The sequence below is a fragment of the Puma concolor genome, chromosome B2, assembly GCF_028749965.1.
Source record: "Puma concolor isolate L17-30 chromosome B2, mPumCon1.1.hap2, whole genome shotgun sequence".
In the NCBI taxonomy this organism is placed as follows: Eukaryota; Metazoa; Chordata; class Mammalia; order Carnivora; family Felidae; genus Puma; species Puma concolor.
The window spans coordinates 85,426,094-85,445,500 of record NC_141671.1 but is presented as its reverse complement, the minus strand read 5'-3'; the positions used below and the strand labels follow the sequence as shown (position 1 = coordinate 85,445,500).

The window sequence follows — 19,407 nt, the reverse complement described above, 5'->3', positions numbered from 1 at the left end:
TATTATCTCTTCTGTGTGAAATTTCCTTTCCCCTTTCACCTTTGTTTATATGCCCAGGTCTTCTGTGCAACCCTCAAGTCAATCTAAATTGCCAACCCTTCTAGAATGCTCTCCCCAGTCTGATTTACTGCTCTGAATATATCTAACAGAGCACTTCTGTCATTTAAAAGGCATTGTGTGTTAATTGTGTATATTTCTGTCATATACCATGAGGAAGACCATTATTTATTTTTGCATACCAGTACCTAGCCTAAGGCTAAATGATAGAATGTGCTTTGTAAAGTGTGATGAATGAAGAGAAGGAAGAAATGAAAGAGGGAGTAAAGGAAGGAGTAAGAAACAACGACAAAAGGAAGAGGTAACTCTAAAACCAGGTCTTACTCTACTAAGTATAGTGATTACAACATGGGGTTTTATAATCTGAGGGATAGCACATTCTATGGTATCTCCTGGTGTGGCAAAGACATTGCAGGCTAAACATAGAAGAAAAAAATAGTAGAAGGGGTCAGGGCTGGAATAAAGGTTTGCTAAGGTTTGCTAAGGGAAATACCTAGATCCACAGGGGATGAAGGGGTCTAAGAAGGCAGGTGGTATTTATTGGACAATCAATAAATATTTGATAGGAAAAATGGTACTACATATAAATCCTTGGGATCAGACAGATTCAGAAAAGTGTAGTAGGTGACAGGCAAAAAACGGCACTCCAGGGCAGTCAGTAGAGAGGCAGATGGCAGGCAATCCACATCAAGACGCTGTATCAGTAAGTTGAAAAGCCTAAGAGGTTAAGGCAAAGGGCTAGGCTCTAAGACAGGAATCCCATTAAAGGGATGAGGTAGTGGGAAGTTTACTTAAGGGACTCATACTTATGGGCCAAGATAGGGATTTGAATACCAGATTTAGCAAACCAGATATAGACCGTGACTCAAGAATGAAACACTGGTTCTCTGAGTATATAACTCATTCTCCTTGAATTCTGCCTTCCTACGGTTAGTCTTAGTTTGGATAGAGACTAAGGTAAAAGCCAACTTGTTTTTACTGGGTGAAGAGAAATATACAAAGTCTCTGAGTCAAGTAGATCTTAGAAATGATACATTATATGTGGGTCTGAATAGGTGAATATTTCCGGATCTGTGTTTACTATTCCAATCAGATATCTTTAAATAAATAAACGTGGCAAGTAAATGTGACATTTACTTTTAACATTGGGATATATGCCTTACAGTAAGAGGCTTTGAAAACATTTTAATTTTGAATAACATATTGCTGGAGAATATATTTCGTGCTAAACTATAAAATATGAGAAAATCAATTATTTTTCACAGTTGTACAAAAATATATACTACCATATTCAAATTTCATATATAACTTTAAAGATATTTATACACATATCTCTAACACTAAAATTTATATGAATTTGGGGCTCCTGGGAGGCTCAGTTGGTTAAGTGTCAGACTCTTGGTCAGAGTTGAAACTCTGGTCATGATCTAATGGTTCTTGAGTTTGAGCCCTGCATTGGGCTCTGTGCTGCCAGTGGGGTGCCTGCTTGAGAGTCTCTCTCTCTCCCACTGTCTCTCTCCTTCCCGCTCACAAACTCTCTCTCTCTCAAAAAATAAAAAGAAAATAAACTTTAAAATTTATATAAAATTTATACTTTTATTAATGAGTCAAAAATGGATCATTGTTTTTTAGCCTTAAACTTTATAAAAGACATTTAAATGGGTGAATACAGAGTATATTTTTTAAAATATTCATTATAGGGGCGCCTGGGTGGCGCAGTCGGTTAAGCGTCTGACTTCAGCCAGGTCACGATCTCGCGGTCCGTGAGTTCGAGCCCCGCGTCAGGCTCTGGGCTGATGGCTCAGAGTCTGGAGCCTGTTTCCGATTCTGTGTCTCCCTCTCTCTCTGCCCCTCCCCCATTCATGCTCTGTCTCTCTCTGTCCCAAAAATAAATAAACGTTGAAAAAAAAATTAAAAAAAAAATAAAAAAAATATTCATTATATTTTGAGACATTGGAATACATAGAACTCTAACATCAATCCTAAGCTTGTAACTGCATTTTTTTTTTCTTTTTCATTCAGTATCTTTACCATCATGTTGTGTAGCCTTGGGAACAAGTACAACCAGTTGAGTCACAGCTGTTATTCTGTAAAATGGATACAATTACTTTTTATTCGAAATGTGATGGGGCACCTGGGTGGCTCAGTCACTTAAGAGGCTTAAGCATCTGACTCATTTTATTTATTTATTTATTTATTTATTTATTTATTTTCTTATTTACTTATTAATTTACTTAGAGAATGCAGGTGAGCAGGGAAGGGGAAGAGAGAGAGAGTGAGAGAATATCTCAAGCAGGCTCTACACTGAGTTAGTGCGATCCCCGATGCAGGGCTCAAACCCACAAACCGTGAGATCATAACTTAAGCTGAAATCAAGAGTTGGAATTTCAACTGACTGAGCTACCCAGGCATCACAAGCATCTGGCTCTTGATCTCGGGTCAGGTCATGATTGCAGGGTTCATGAGATCAAGCCCTGCGTGGGGCTCTGCACTGACAGTGCGGAGCCTGCTTGGGATATTCTCTTTCCCTCTCTTTCTGCCCCTTCCCCACCCATGCTAGCTCTCTCTCTCTCTGTCCCTCTCTCTCAAAATAAATAAATAAAATAAAAAAAAAATTGATAGTCTACTGGGCAGTTTCCCAAAAGTACCTGAGGACATGCCCATTATTATAGTGTCTTTATTCAAATGTAGAAGGTAATTGTTTCCTCAAAAGTTTAGCTCAAAGGTATATGTAGACATAAATTGTTAAAATGAATACAGAGACGTGATAGTATAGAAATACTGGATCCAAGCTGAGATCTCACAAAGGGTACTGTCCTTCTTTACTGGAATGCAGGATACTTTATTCAGTCCCTGTGCTTGTGAGGTAGATAAAGTAGGTCTTTTATGGTTATCATCTATCCTTAAATGAGTCAACCTTCTGCCGTGTTTTTTACATATTTAGTTTTACAGACTTTGCTACCAGAGCTTGCTTGTTAAAAGACTCGCAAGAGAGTGTCTATCAAATATTAAAATACTTAATTAAACTGAGATTGACCTCAGTCATTCCATCAATCTAAAATCAACTAAAGAGTGTGTCAGGTGAATGCTACAGCTTTAGCTAAAGCAATGCATCTATAAAACCAAACAATGATAATAATAGTCCCATAGAATCTGAGATGGAGTATAAATTGTCATGAAAACTTTCTATCTGTTCTAAGTGCAGAGGGGGGAAAATGAAACAACTTCGGATACGTTAGATGTTAAAATCATCACGCACACTGAATCATCTTGCAGTGTATGGTCAATAGTGTGATTATGAAGACGTCATCACTGTTGACATGGTTAAAATCAACACTGAGAATGACTAGCTAGTTACCTATATCTCTAAACATATGATCTCCTTATGTGTAAAAGGAAACTTGAGTCATAAAGGAATCCTGTTGATGATATTAGGTCTCTTGAGTATTGGGTTATGTTTTATTCACCTGTATATGCCCTCCCTGTGCATTTCTAAATATTTAATATATACATGAAAATCCTGTTTTTTAAAGTAAGCTGTAGGCCCAATGTGGGGTTAAACTCATAACCCCAAGATCAAGAGTCGCATGCTCTACCGAAGGAGCCAACCAGGCACCCTGAATATCCTATTTTTTAATTGAGGTATCTGTCAGCATTCCCTCTCTGAAATATTATGCTATTTAGATTAAGAATCTGTAATCAATTCAATCCACATAATTAAGGAGTAATATACTCACTTATCTCTTTTAAGTTGGCTTTTCCAACTTGAAAGGAAATCTAGCATCTCCTTCTTGAGGCTTTCTCTTCTCCATAAATAAGAACTCCTAGAAATTCAGTCCAAAGGGATGAGATTTTTTCCAAATGGGTAGTATGTTCAGTCTAATTTATTTTCATTATTGCTATACTATATAACTTTTAAAATCTGGCTTTAGAGAGAATAGGTAATGATGCCTTACTTTACAGAACCTTCTCAGTTATGTTATTCCACATTTGAGTTACAATGGTACGATCTTTTTGTCCATACTTACATAATTAGTACAAACACCACATCTGGGATGCTGGGTTCAGAGGGCTTTTGAGAGTCAGGCATGTGTCTTCACCTAGCATATATGAAGACTAGAATTTTCTTTTCCTCACAATGAGCACTTCTTTGGGGTACTCCAGATCATTTCCCCCTTAGTTAGAACCATCCTAACATTTCAGAGCTTCTAATTTTGTTGAAACTCAAATGGGATTGGATTGGAGACTTATGATATCTCTCCTCTCAGGAGGATAGTTGTTTCATACAAATTTGCCCTCTTTCTACACAGAGAACAACACTGCACATCAAGGGGTTAGTATAAGGTGCCCTCTTCATCAGTATACACAATTTCACCCTTAGTCAGTGCAGAGAATACCCACAGTTTTATAATTTTATAGGTTGGGGATACTGTTCATGTATTTTTTTTCTCTCTCAACATAGAAACTCTATTTCTAAATTACTTCGATACATAGAAACTCCTACTGTTCAGACCTTTTCTTAGACCTCCTTGAGAGTAGCCAGGCAAATTTTGAGGGAATTTCATTTGTAGTATCAACCATGGCAGAAGGCTAGGGTGAGAAATGGTCTCTAAAATGCTCCTCGAACTAAAGAGTTCTAAGAACTTCACGGGACCCTTAAAACTCAGACTATCAAGTCCAAGAAAACACTCAATCCCAGTCTGGCCCTATTTCCCAAGAAAAAGACTTTTTGGGAGCTAAGTGGGTGGAGAATAAGAAAGAGAATAGTGGAGGTCTATCTGGAGACTCAGAGTTCCTCAGATGTTAAGTTTTAAAAAACTGGAGTTAGATTTTGTGCAATACAATTCACCTTCTATGGTACTTTTGGAGCCCCTTCCGTTAACTTGGTCTCTATAGACTGAAAGAGGTCACAGAACATCTCACAAATTTTTATGAAGGCTTTCAGTCTGCTGGCATAGGTACAAACAGAATAAGAAACTCAAAAATGCCAGTGGGGCAAATATATATTAATTGTATCTATATAAAACTATATAAATATAAATACATATAATTATATATTTAATTTCATAATTACCTTGTCCTTATTCAGTGTGGACTTGATTGGCCAGAACACCCAGAGATCCTGGTGCCCCCTGGTGGTCACTGAATTGTCACAGATTTCCTTGACACCTAAAATACAAGGGTTTTAAAGAGCTAATAAATTGCAAGATGAGAAACTACGAAAGCATGTAGAAGTAATTTGCATAATTTACGCTAGTTCTATCTATCAGTGCATTTGACTTATGGCAAAATAAAATATAACTAAAAGAAAGGAAGAACCTCTTCAGGCAAAATCAAATTAAAAAAAATAAATTCATCTGAAGAGTAATGGACATGTGTTAAGTGATTGTGAGTATAATGTGACACATTCCTCTGATATATTCACAAGTTCCTTTAATATTGGTCAAATAATAGAAGTTATTTGATTCAACACTTTGAATATTATAAACGGTTAGGAAATTTCCGAGTGACACCTTAGCAGTATTCAACCGGACTCTTATAATTTTGATATAATTTTTTTAATTTGTTAACCTGTCTTAAATTAACTCAGTCATCGCAGTCAAAGAATTATATTTGTTGTTTTCCATGACAGTATCAATGTATCTCACCTTGCAAAAATGAATGAACTTTTTATAAAGTCTCAAAATGTAGACTTGACTTGTAATTTGATTCCTGACCTCTGACTTCCTATACTGTTGGCTAAATCTGAGGCTTACAAGAATAGGTGAAACTATGAGTATGTGTTTTATGAGCCTGGTTTATGTACATTTTTTACATTGGACTGCAAGTAAATATTTTATATTCACTACATAAATCATGCTAATGTAAATATGTAAATGATTTTCCTGCACAGTGGAAAGATTGTTTACATTTTGACTGAAATCACAAATAGAGAACCCAATTTTCTGTAATATCTATTAACTGAGACATAATGTTTCTTTTCTGTTTATAATCAGTTTCTTCTGCACAGTACCTTTTCTAATTCAGTTTAAATTACCCCTTTTTCTGTGATGAACTTGCATTTTCACATTTACCAGCTGTGAATGCATTTAGACAGTAAGTGCAAAAGTAGTAGGTTCAGAAACAGCCCTTTGATTTCATTGTTGTTGTTAACTATTTAGTTTGGCAGCCTTGGCTTTGTAACATACCGAAGTCTCAGATTATACTTTATCCTCTAAAGGCATGTTTACCATACGCATGTGAGCATGTGCACGCACACACGCACAAAACGGCTTTTTATTTGAAAATTCATGGAACTTATTCCCTGAAGTCATTATAATCTACTCTTAAGTTACTATTTCTCTCTTAACATCATAGAATACCTCCCAGAGATAAAAAGTGACATGAATATTAGTATTGAAGCATGTTAAAAAAGAGATAAGAGCTGTACCCTCATTTGGAATGTGTATCTTGAATTTGTACATTTATTTTCATACATGTACATTTATGTGTGATTATTAGTAGTTGGATAAAAATATGGTGCATAAAAATTGGGTATATCTTCTTTGCATCTGAAAAGAGGTATTTTTCACCTTTCTACTATACATTTATAATAGCTGTTTCAAAAGAGGAGATATAAATGGAAATTATTTCCTTTTTTCCCCTTTTATTTCAAATTAGCTAAATATATGTAGGCTACTCTATCAACTACATTACACAACGAATACATAAAAATAAAAAAATAGTTTTCAGAATTTCTGCTTTGGCTCACATGTATTGATTGTATACATCATTCGGTATTGCCCAGAAAAATGATGTTTTCTAATTCATTTTACATACACACATCCATATACTTTCCTAAAAAATGCTGTAGAAATAATATGAAAAATCACAGATATGAAGCTAAAATAAACCATTTTTAAAGTGATAGAACGAAATTCACTATTTAGTGTTATTTTAAAATAGGAAAGTTTTGCGAACTGATTATTTTTTATTTCAATGGTTTCATGTACAAATAGGTTTATGTGCTTTGCTGTTAGCCAAATAGAGTCTATTAACAACTTAAATACTAAAATAAATGCTGTATAATACTGCATAATGAACATTCTTTTGTTGACTAAGTTATTTACTTTTATTTAAATGTTATGACTTCTTTACCAATATACTTAACTACAAAAGAAAGAAGGCTGGTAAACCTAAAAATGAGTATCACTGTGCAATTCTGCAGGAAAAACTGTCAGCAGCCTGGCACATGTGCATTTAATGTGAAGCCTCTTGTCTCTAAAAATAAAAGCAAGGCGGCACATACCCCTATGTCTGACAGACAGAAGGGACACAACAAAGGGGACTCCGTATACCACCTACACTCATCAGAGTGAAGGATGTTACTTCTTTAGTTTCCTGGTTTAATGGAAAGTTATTTGTATTCACATCACTGAGTATTAGTCATTCAATAGATGAAAGGAATATTTTAAACTTTAAAGGCTACCTTGGTGTCACTGTAAGAAGTGGGGATGAGACCCTGGAGAAAGTGCTGAGATCTTGTAAAATTATTTTGATTATTAGAAGTGGATTAATATTTGTGGCTTTGTGGTTCTGAGATTAATAGTTTTATAGTGTATGTGTACAGATTTATGTTTTTAATTGTTTTACCTTACAATTTGTACTCTAAAGCATATGTTTGTGTAAGTACCTTTTGATCTTCTCTGTAACAAGTGCACTCTACATTTTTTTTTCTTTTATTTTGGTCTCTTTTCAAGGTTAATATATTAAGCAGTTTACATTTTCTATGCATCCTTTAAAGGGCACTTAAGATGCTTTTAGATATGATTTCTAAAAGATGTAATAGGCATAATGGCTAGGAACAAGTAACATTTAAGAAATAAACTACAGAAACAAAGAGAAGTTAGAGAAGGAAATTTCATTTCTTTCTTCTTTGTAATTGCATTAGGCAAGTTAAAACTACAGGAGACAATTTACCAAAAAATAAAACTTAAAAATCTGGGGATGTGTCATCTCTGAGAAGTCTTTGCTGTAATACCAGAAACAACTCAATTTACTTTATATTTCTGTATAGAAAGAATAGGAAAAGTTTGGAGTCTTAGGCGAGATCAAACTTTGTGCCTATCATAAATAAAGGCAAATCATGAATGACAGATTTTTAAAAAAGGATTAAAAGGACAAGAAGAACACTGAACTCATCTTAAATATGTGATCAGGTTACTCTGTCGTGACATTTGAAATTGATGATTTGGCAGTTAAGTTTTTAAAGTTCTTCCTCTTATATCACCCACCCCTTGAATTGCAAAGTGTCTGAGAAACTGCCTAACGGTGAACGGATTTCTCTACGATGTCGTCCTTGCTATTTTAGTTGGATGAATTCAACTGGGGATGTTGGTTGTACTTTTTATTCTCACTTTCCCTTGAAAGCAGTTTCCCTTGAAAGATTGAATAATAATAACCATAAAATTGAATAATTATTGGAAAGTACCAATTTGCGAAAGAGGTCTTGCTTTATTAATTTAATACGTGGCAACATTCTTCAAATTTAAGTGTAATTTATGCAGCGAAATGGGAAACGATCAAAATGGGGCAATCCAAATAAAACCTTAGAAAATGATAAAACATATAAGAAAAGTGATACGGAACCTTCCAAAGGTTCTTAGTGTCCTACTTCATCAAACAAACTATTGTGAGATGAATGGGCGGGGGTGAGGAGGGCACCTAAAACAAAAGACTTCCTTTCTCCACTCCCTTTTCCTCTGTTTCTTTTGCCAGAGCTTGTTGCAAACTCTTGGAAACATTGTTTGAACATAATACATTTGGATACTTTTATTCTTCCAGGGACTGTGCCGGGTGGTGCCTAGAGCTGACTGCTGTTGAGTAACAGAAAAAGAGACGTATAAACCCTTCAAGAAATGAAAAGAACAAAGTTACCCGACCCGAGGAGGTTTTGAGTAACAAAAAAGTAAAAGGCACTTTACTTAAAGGCACAGCTTATTTCACTTTCCTGGCTCCGTGCTTGGTAGCTGAGAGATGGCTTGCATTGCCTCCGGTTTCTAAAAGACCACAAGGAGTACCGCTATACGTTACAGGGCTCTAAGTTGGGAGCGTTATTCTCGGATCGATTCTGCTCCACGAAAGCAGTGATTGCTAAAAGCCGAGTGCCCACAGCAGCACGCACCTCGGCTGCCTTTCGCGTCCTCCCTTTCAGAGCATCCAGAGAAAGCTGGGAGCTCAGAACCTGGAGGGAATCCTGGACCGGCAACCTGACTCCGCTCGCTGCCGATTGGCCCGCGCCCCGAAGCCCGCCCCCGCGGCCGGGGCGGCCTTTGCACCAGGACCCGCCCCTCGGCCCTGGGAATCGCCGCCTGGCAGGCCGGCTGTGCCTGCCAGTCAGCCCGAGTGGCGGAGGCTCTCTGCTCGGAGCTCCGCCCCCTCCCCCCTAATTGATATTATTGGAGTGTGGAGCAAGCGGCCGGTCTGCAGTCGGAGACTTGCAGGCAGCAAACACGGTGCGAACCAACAGGAGGGGGAAAAAATAAAAAAAAGCTAAACGTGGAGCAGCCGGCCGGAGATCGAGCAGGAGAATCGATGCGAAAAGCGCAATAAAAAAGAACCCACTTCGGAGCAAACAGCATTTAAAAAGCTACGACTCAACTGAAACCTAAAATAAAACCTGCTCATGCACCATGGTTTTTCAAACTCGGCACCCTTCATGGATTATTTTATGCTACATCTGGCTGCTCCGCTTTGCACACACCGGGGAAGCGCAGGCTGCAAAGGAAGGTAAGGTGATGGGAAAGCAAAGTTTGTTCTGACTTATTTATTTAGCTGTCTACCTGCATGAGCCGGCTCGTCCGCGGGGCTGCCGGCCGCGCCTCCGGCGCGGGGCGACCCTCCCCCGCCAGCTCCCCGCCCCCTCACCGCTACGGCTGCTCCCGGCCCGCAAGCGGCAAGCGGGGCCACTCCGAACCGCCTTCAGCCCCTCGCCCGAGGCCGTCCGCCCGACGGGAGTGGGATTTCTGGCGCAGGCAGTCCGGAGGGCGTGAGCAGCAACGCAGAGCGGCGGGGTGGAGTGGGGTGGTGGGGGGGATGACCAGCGAGCTCATCCTCTAGGATCCCAGGCGGGTCAGATCTCTTCTTCTAGAGCTCTGCTCTTCCTCCTCTCGGTGCTCGCCTCCGGTGGGGTAAGCTGCGGCCGGAGTTAGTCGGGGACTGGGGAGTGCAGCTTCTAGCGTCCTGGACAGCTCGGCGGCGAGCGGCTGGTGTCCCGAGCCTTCCCAGAGGGGCCGTGACTTGTGTGTGCTCCGAACGCTCGGGTTACTAATGAAGTGCTCACTGCGTCGGAAGAGAAGGCGCGGGCCTGCGGTTGGCGCTCGGCCGCCGGCGCGGAACAATAACGCCGCGGAGGTGAAGCGAGAGAGCGGTGCGCGCCCCGCGGCGGGGACGTCTCCATTCAGCGCGCGCGGCGCGCGGATCCTGGCGGCCGCGCGGACAGCCGGAGCCCATCTGGCTCGGCCGGGCCGGGGAGGCAGGGGATGGGCTGGGGCTGTGCAACTAACAAGATGCCGCCTGGGCGACTAGAAGTCCCCAGCATCTGCCCGGCAGTTGAGTCGGAGCGGTCAGACCTTGCGAAGGACCTGGACCCTGAAGGCTAGTTCTGGATGAAGAGAGCAGGTTTCATTTGGGCGGCCAGATACGCCTGTATATGGTTATTTATTTATTTATTTATTTATTTATTTATTTATTTATTTATTTTTCTTCTCCTTTGAACCACTGACAAGGTAAAATACCTTTCGGTGCCTGTAGTTGGAGCTGGGGAAAAATAAATCCTCTCAATGGAAATGTCTTGCTTCTTGAGCAATGTCACAATCTCCCTCCCGCCCCTTCCCTGGTCTTCCAGACTGTAAATCTAAGGTTGATGTCCCGATATTTAAAAGCAGAATACTAATAATTACTTGTCCCCGAAGTATGGAGAATGGAGGAATCCGTTATCAGATTTAGGTCATCGTGGCGATGCGGGGGGGGGGGGAGGGGTTTGTGTTAGATACTGGTTCTTGCTTCGTCTATCCCTGAAAACTTAGTGATTTAGTGCTGCCTTTTTTTTCATTCTTTTCGCTCACCCCTCTTCTTTCACTTAAACCACACGCCCCCACCCCAACGCCTTGTCCTACTTCTTGAGACAGCCTGACCTTCTGACCCCAGTTTCCACATCTGCAACCAGTGTTGACGCTGAACCCATTCACAGAAATTTTCAGAAAAAAACCATGACTCTGGCTGTCGGTTACGCGTTAGCCTAGGAAGCGACGTCGGCCAGAAACACCCACCCATACACACACCAAAACGCACGTTTCTATTTGCACGACATTAGCGATTAGGAACATTCAGTCCTGGAACCTTGTACTGATTGCTCCGGAATAGCGGGACCTGAGGAAAAGTTTGCACCGCCGCGGCGAAGCCGGGCGCGCAAGCTCACGCAGACCCGGCAGGAGTTTGAGCTATAAATAACTGCATCACTAGGGGGAGAGGTTCCTGCAGCCAGAATGTCTCGCTCGCTTGCTTTTCTCTTCTGGGTGCAAGATACGTGAAGAGGATTCTGATTCTAGAAGGCTGAATTCTTTAAATGCAGAAGCGAGAGGTTTAAAAGGTGGGCGGGAGGGCGAGTGCGCCCCGCTCCTCAGTGGTGACGCTCCCAGCACGCAGCGGCGATCGACAGCTGCGGTTGTGGGAGCGAGCAAGCCCCGAGGGGCGCCGCGGCACCCAGGGGCGAGCGCTAGGAGCCGCGTCGCGCAGGTGCCAGGCCTCCCCAGGGGTGCCTGAGGGTGGCTGGAGGAAGATGAGGGACCTCCTTCCTCCACTTTCCTCAAACATACTCTCTGGGGAGGTCAGTTCCCGCTGCTGGGAGCGCATGTATAAGTCAGAGTCTGACGCTTGGAGGCGAAGTGCAGCTGCTGTTTTTCCTCTTCGTAAATGCCGCCGCCGCCGTCTCTCTCTCAGAGGAGACGCTTCCCGAAAGCCTCTCTCCTCCTCCCGGCTCCTTCTGGAGCTAGGGCGCCACCGGCTCCCTAGAGTGTCCAGGTCTGGCGGAGGCGTAATGGATGCTAGGCGCGGCGGGCGCGCCGGTCTGGCAGCCCCTGCCCCGCCCCACCCCGCCGGGGGCCCCGCCCCGGCCGCCGCCGCCGCTGCCCGCGCGGCCGGTGGCTGGCTCGGCCCGGGCGCGCCCTGCGTCTTGCCCCTTGCTTTTTACCCCCCGCGCAGCAGGGCGCGGAGTCCCCGAGCCTGGGCCTGGGCGCCCCACGTCCGGGTCAGCAGCCCGGCGACGCCTCCGTGGGCGTGAGGGGAGGATGGCTCTCTGTGCTCCGAGCTGGAAGGCAAAAGCGCGCACTTGCGAGTTTGTCCAGAGAGCGGACAACGCCGAGACACTGATCACTTTAGAGCTGCTTCTGATTAAGCGCTCAGGGGCTGGATTCGGTTTTGTTTTTATTTGTTAGTTTGTTTCCCTCTTAACTTGTTTGCGGCCACCACCCCTCCGTGGTCCCCGGTCCCCACCGCAGGCTGTGCTGAGGGGTAACAGAACCGCAGTAAACAATCATCACATTGCTTGTTTCACTCTCCAGAATGACTCTCGAAGGTCACCTGGGTTTAAAATCCACTTGTCTCTTGTCAGTGCAGAAGACAAAAATAATAGTGATAATAAATCATCTCAAAAGGAACCCGGAGCCCATGTTTGGTTGTGCTTCGTCCCTGTTGCTGAGGATAAAAACAAAATAAACTTTAAAAATTACTTTATATAAATTTACTAGTCCAACGATTTATTGATGTTCCAAGTGCGAAATACAACTGGGTATTTTGAAAGTGTGTTTTTTCCCCCCCTTATCTGAAAGAGAGTCAAGTGTTTGTGACCGACGTTTGTGCTTTCATGGTCTTCCCAAGAGTCTTAAGTGTAAAACATTTTTGCAAAAAAGTATCTCTGTATCTTTCGGTTTTCAGTTGCAGAGAATAACCTTGACTAGAGTGAAGGAGTTGAGCACATAGTCAATGTGTTCCTTTGTTTTCTTAGCGTAGCAAATTTCCATTACCTTTGAAATATACTTTTTTCCCCCTCTAGTGATTATTTAAAAGTTCATATAAGCATGTATTTTATTTCATTCTAAGTTTTAACATTTTGCTGAGGTTGATGTTAAGCACATTTACAAACCTGGAAATATATTCAGTATTATTTCTGAACAAATTGATACATTTGTTAAAATGCTGTAGTCAGGAATATTTTTAAAGAGTAAAAACTCATAACTCTGAATCAGTTTGAGCAAAGAGTGAATGCGTTAGGAGGGTAATTGTCTTAAAAAGCAATAAACCATATTGAATTGGAAGTATGATATATATATATATATATATATATATATATATATATATATATATATATTAATATATAACATTTTAATACATTACTTTATGTTGATACTACCAGGAGCATTTGTTTCACACATATAAATTTAAATGAATTGTTTATGCTTTTTGATGATATGAAAGTGGAATACAACTGTTTTTAAAAGTCAAGTCAGGAATAAAGTCAAGTCAGAGTTTAAATATACCATTTTGAGAATTAGCTAATGCTTTGAAATATTTGGAAATTAAAAAAAAAAATAGAAATATTGAAAACAGATGTTTGACTAACCCAGAAATATATCTTGTGAATAATGGGCGATTTATTTTCCTCATGATGACATTGCTTGATACAGTTTCCTGTTATATTAATTTTGGCTTAAGAGAAGACACTGTGTTGGAAAAGTTTTTGAAAAATAAACTCCAATTCTCCAAGGCACGAGGAAAAACTTTGGGCAAATATCACAAATTAGTGACTGACTGAGGGCTAATAAGGAATTACATTTTATTTTGTCCATGTCAATATACTTGACAAAATATGGAGTGCTCAATGGTTTATAAAATTCTTTATAATATGTAATTACTATGAAATCAATATACCTCATATCATTTTTTTATTCTTACTTTCACGCTCCTTTTCAGTTTTTAGATTTGTTTTAATATTTTAATTGAAAAACCCCAAACGTAAAATGGTGTTTTACGTGTAAAACATCTTTTCTCCCTAAGAAAGGGGGATATACTGGTATCAGGTGGGTATTCAGGTCATCATTCATTCACATAGATAACATTATAAATAATGTTATTTAGATAACATTATAGATAGATAACATTATAAAGAGATAGATAACATTATAAATCTTAGATCATAAGTGATAATTATATAAAAATTAGATTCACTTTAATAACTTTTACAAATTTGTTTAAATTTTTCATGTAACATTTGGAAATAAAACTTTCTTTTTCAGTACTACTGCTGGATTCTAAAGCACAACAAACAGAGTTGGAATGGATTTCTTCTCCACCCAATGGGGTAAGTGCATCTCCTCACAGAATACATATCACCATTTATTTTAGCAAGAAACACAACCTTCCCCTTCTCCCCCTGAATGGAATTATTCATGTTCTTCATATTTACACGGTTTTAATTCCAAGTATCTTGTTCAAAATTTTGTGGTATTACAATGAGACATTGAGTTCTTTCAGTAGGGAAGGTCTACTTAGTACTTGGGGAAATGGCTTAAAAAAAAATCTTATACCCATAATCTTTTGAGTTCTTATTGTGAGAGGAATTATATCTCAGTTTCCATGCTATAAATGCTAACTAATTATAGGGAACATTTCTTTCACAAACTCACTTAAATCTCTTTAGTTGCTTTATACTTCTTAGTATAATCACTAGGTAGGTTGTATGTAGTTCTTTAAAATAGTATGTGATCTGTTTCTTCTTTTAAAAAGTTTTAGCATCATTCAAAATATACCTTAAAAGATAACTAAAACTGTTATGTGCTCAATATTTTATGTTGGAATTTGGTGTAAAAATCCAAATTTTTATCATGTGCTCTCTGCTGTTATTAATCTGAAGTGATGGCAGAGCGTGTACATATTGTAGTAAAAATCTGCTATAACAAATATGAGGAAAAGGTGTACAATAAAAATCTATGAAGTTATAAGTAAACCCTTAAAATATTCTGACCGTTGCATTTCACATATCTGGAAAGGTATATTACTTACTTAAATTTAGCTCAACGTCTTTGTCTTTAGGTCTTATTTTAATTGTGAGAGAGAACACATACTTCATCCCTTATTGAAGGAAGAGGCTCTGAGAAATGAGAGTATGTAGCTCATTGTTACTTTAAGTTGGTCTTTGGTACAGTAAGAAATCTGGAGTCAAAGAGCATGAAGTATAAGTGAGGATATAAAAAGTGTAACGGATTTTGCAAAGAGAAGAATGAAAGTCTAAAAGGGATTTTTGAGTATAAGAAGAACATAAAATCAACATGTCATGAACTGGAAGTCAGTTTAAGAATGCAAAATGTGAACACTGCCATTCTTAAAATACTCAGATTTTTCAGCAATTAATATTTGAGAGATTGTTTAAGATCATATTGCAGTTATCTGTATTGGTCAGATTAAAGTATGAAAAGTGACACATTTTACAGATTAAATATAAAAAGTGCACTGACTTTAAGGTAAGAATGTCATACTTTTCTTGTAACTGGAATAGTTTCCATGAGTAAAATAATACACATTATAGGAAGACATTCACAGTAAAAAAGAAACACCTTTCTTACCAATGACAGATGTAGCACATTTTCTACCATCCATCAATTAAAACAAATAGAGATAGAAGATGGTTTTTATCTCTAAGGAGAAGTAAACTGATGTAGGATTGTAGTGATTATAGTATTTCATCAATGTAATATACAAAATGAAAAATTATGACTGTCTGTGTTCTCTTTGACTCAAATGGGCATTTTATCAGTCCAAAGTATCTTAACAGTTAACCCTACATATCTGTAGGAATCAATAGATAATATTAGGGAATGATGATTGACGATGTGTTTTATATATGAAATGGATTGGCTTGCATGTGATTAAATATCTAACAGGAAATAGTGTTATTAAAGTATGTTTCTAGAAAATACTTTCATGAGTATACCATAAAATCACAGTATCTGAACTAAGACTTCTTTCCCAGTGGTGTCATTTGTAGAAATGATTGTAGTCTCTTAGAAAAGAGAAAGAATAAACAGGAGTTGTGTTAAATGCATTTGTGTAGTCTCACTATTTGCTATATATACAATAGTTGTCCTGAAATTTTCCCCTCTGGAATACATTTTTAAATAAAAATTAAAATTAACTTGGTTTCATAGGTCGTGAAATTGATTTTTTGTACATACAACAAAGTAATATGATTGTTTTTGAAGTTAGAAACAAGAAACGTTGAGACATATATACTTTTATAATAATTAGCCTTGGTTTCTTCAAGCCGGGGAATTGTTAAAAAGAGAACATTTATCTTTGGAGCTTTTGATTTCTTGGTAGGTATCACTATTAGCGTGACTTCTTTTAATAATTTCGATCTAACTAAGAGACTAAAATCTACCCATCCAAATGGATGAATTTAGGTATATTTGGCTAAGTGCCATTTAGACAGATTATAAGCAGCTAACTGAAACAAAGGGAAACATGCAATCATTAATAGTCAGAAACTCAAGTTGTGTTGAGTAAAACCTGCACGTGATAGTGGGTTCTTCACTGCATTTGAGGAGCTTTGATACGTATAATAAGAATGTAGCAAATATATGATGTCATATAAGAAATTTCTGAATTACAGTATTTTGTTGTCAGTCATAGTTTTCTGAAAAACAGGTTTAACAGTAGATATTAATATTTTAGAGTATGTTAATAAATTGATTCTCTGATCAAGTTTTACAAATAAAATTCATTGCCGCATGCTTATTAGTTTGTTTTCTTATCTGCTTTACTTGAAACGATGGGTTAAAAAGTGTATTGCTGTGTGACTTTGGATTTGAATACTAACATATTTTCATATTTAGCATTTTATAGTGGGGAAATGATAACAGGTAGATGATGATTTCACTATTATGGTAGCCTAAATGTAAAGTGGTAAGTTTTGTAATAATGGTAAGAAAGGACATAATAAAACGGTCATTTTAGACTATTAAGACTGTTTTAAGTGCAAGGAATTTATTTGCTAACGAGCAAATAGATAGTATCATACATGGCTTACTAATCTTTAAATTGTTGCAAACTCTTCTAAACTCATTATTTTCCCTTTTCATGAAAATATATATTTTCTGTAGTATATATTACATCAGCAGATGAATGGACATTTTTAAATGTGCTATTTTTCCTGTCATAAAGCCTATTACTGAAGTATGATCCAGCATGCTGATTTGCCATGTACATTTGATTGTCTATTGAAAGCAATTTATTTATAAAGATGAATCATGCTTTTTTAACTACTTATTTATAGTTGGGTGGCATATGTACAATATTATATATAACGCTGCAATAAATAAATAGCTATGTAAATGTTACTGCCTTATATCTCATTTTGAAAAGATTGTAGAAGATTTCACATTATGAATATCAACATGTTGTGGAATGCTTTTACATTTCAGAGCACTCTTGGCATTTTCTTCCCTGTGTTTTTAGGTACTCTAAGTTTAACATCAACACTTAAAATGTCAACTGAGTTCTCAAAAATTCTGCCATGTATCCATATGCATATGCATTAAATGGTAATTTAAGTAATTGTGTTGTGCGCTTAGTCTATAAAAATTATAATCTCAATGGAGACTATAGACATAAGCAAACACGTGAAAAAGAAACACTAATGCACCAGCAAGCAGATATTAAACAAAATGAAATATTTATTGTATGTGCAAACAACGCAAGCACCCTGAACGATGTTCAGCCACCGGATGAAGCTGAGCGGAGAGTCCTGTATTCTCAGGTTACAGTGTTTGCCAGGGCAAGAATCTACCTAACTCTTTCACAGACCACCATTTATACTGTGCTAAAGGTTCCTGGTTTACTGTCAAAATAAACATGCTATTATTATTATTATTATTATTATTATTATTATTATTATTTGCTGAATGACTGATAACCTTTTAAATGCATTTTACAGTGGGAGGAAATCAGCGGTTTGGACGAGAACTATACCCCGATCCGAACGTACCAGGTGTGCCAGGTCATGGAGCCCAACCAAAACAACTGGCTGCGGACTAACTGGATTTCGAAAGGCAATGCACAAAGGATTTTTGTAGAATTGAAATTTACCCTGAGGGATTGTAACAGTCTTCCTGGAGTACTGGGAACTTGCAAGGAAACCTTTAATTTGTACTATTATGAAACAGACTACGACACTGGCAGGAATATAAGAGAAAACCTCTATGTAAAAATAGACACCATTGCTGCAGATGAAAGTTTTACCCAGGGTGACCTTGGTGAAAGAAAGATGAAGCTTAACACTGAGGTGAGAGAGATTGGACCTTTGTCCAAAAAGGGATTCTATCTTGCCTTTCAGGATGTAGGGGCTTGCATAGCTTTGGTTTCTGTCAAAGTATACTACAAGAAGTGCTGGTCCATTATTGAGAATTTAGCTATCTTTCCAGATACAGTGACTGGTTCAGAATTTTCCTCTTTAGTCGAGGTTCGAGGGACATGTGTCAGCAGTGCAGAGGAAGAGGCGGAAAACTCCCCCAGGATGCACTGCAGTGCAGAAGGAGAATGGTTAGTGCCTATTGGAAAGTGTATCTGCAAAGCAGGCTACCAGCAGAAAGGGGACACTTGTGAACGTAAGTAATATGTGTTATTAAAATTCCACTTTGCCTTTTGTTCTATTTCAATATCAGAGCTTGTGAGTGATAATAGTTATTTAAACAAGTGAGTTTGTGCCACACTAGCCTTCCGATTCAGCAGATCTTAAGCAAAGTCACTACTGAACTATCAGTGATTCCCCACAGTGATAGTTGCACTAATGGTATGCAATAAATATTGGTAATAATAGCATTTGTTGCTAAGATTTAATTTGCCCTATGCTTGACCTAGAAGTCAACAGTTGCACGTTGGTCTATGAGATTTAAGAGAGGAGACTGAGCAGAATGAGGTGTGATATTAATCAGGATTCAGTGATAGGGTATTGCTCCTATTTTGAAATCTGTATTGTCCGAACTTGTGAGTAGCAGAAGAAAGGACGTTAAGGGGGCTGCTAACAAGACCTCTACTGGCAGGGCACCTACAAATACATTTCTAAACTTTCAGAATATTTTTTTTATAAATACTAAAATTTTGATACAAAAATCATCAAATTTCACTTGATAAATCTCCGAGGTTACTTCTGCCAAAGCCGTGTTTCTTTTTTGGACTAAATAATAAAGCGAGTACTTTCCTGATAAGTCATGTTATAGTGGACCACATTTTTGTGGAAGTGGGCCAAAGTAAAGCTGTAGT

General features: G+C 38.6%; 1 protein-coding gene across 5 annotated transcripts in view; it reads left to right on the top strand.

Moving 5' to 3' along the window:
* Nucleotides 1-9,486: 9,486 nt before the first annotated feature.
* Nucleotides 9,487-19,407, top strand: part of EPHA7 (EPH receptor A7) — a 173,250-nt gene continuing 163,329 nt past the window's right edge. For 3 of the 5 annotated variants that reach the window (XM_025925522.2, XM_025925521.2, XM_025925520.2), the window contains exons 1-3: nt 9,488-9,825; nt 14,388-14,452; nt 18,083-18,752. In XM_025925522.2, the coding sequence (XP_025781307.1) occupies nt 9,729-9,825; nt 14,388-14,452; nt 18,083-18,752 (832 nt within the window). In that variant the 5' untranslated portion in view covers nt 9,488-9,728. Of the gene's footprint in view, nt 9,826-14,387; nt 14,453-18,082; nt 18,753-19,407 lie in introns of all 5 variants that reach the window. The other 2 variants (XM_086707432.1, XM_086707433.1) reach the window with 2 other exon arrangements.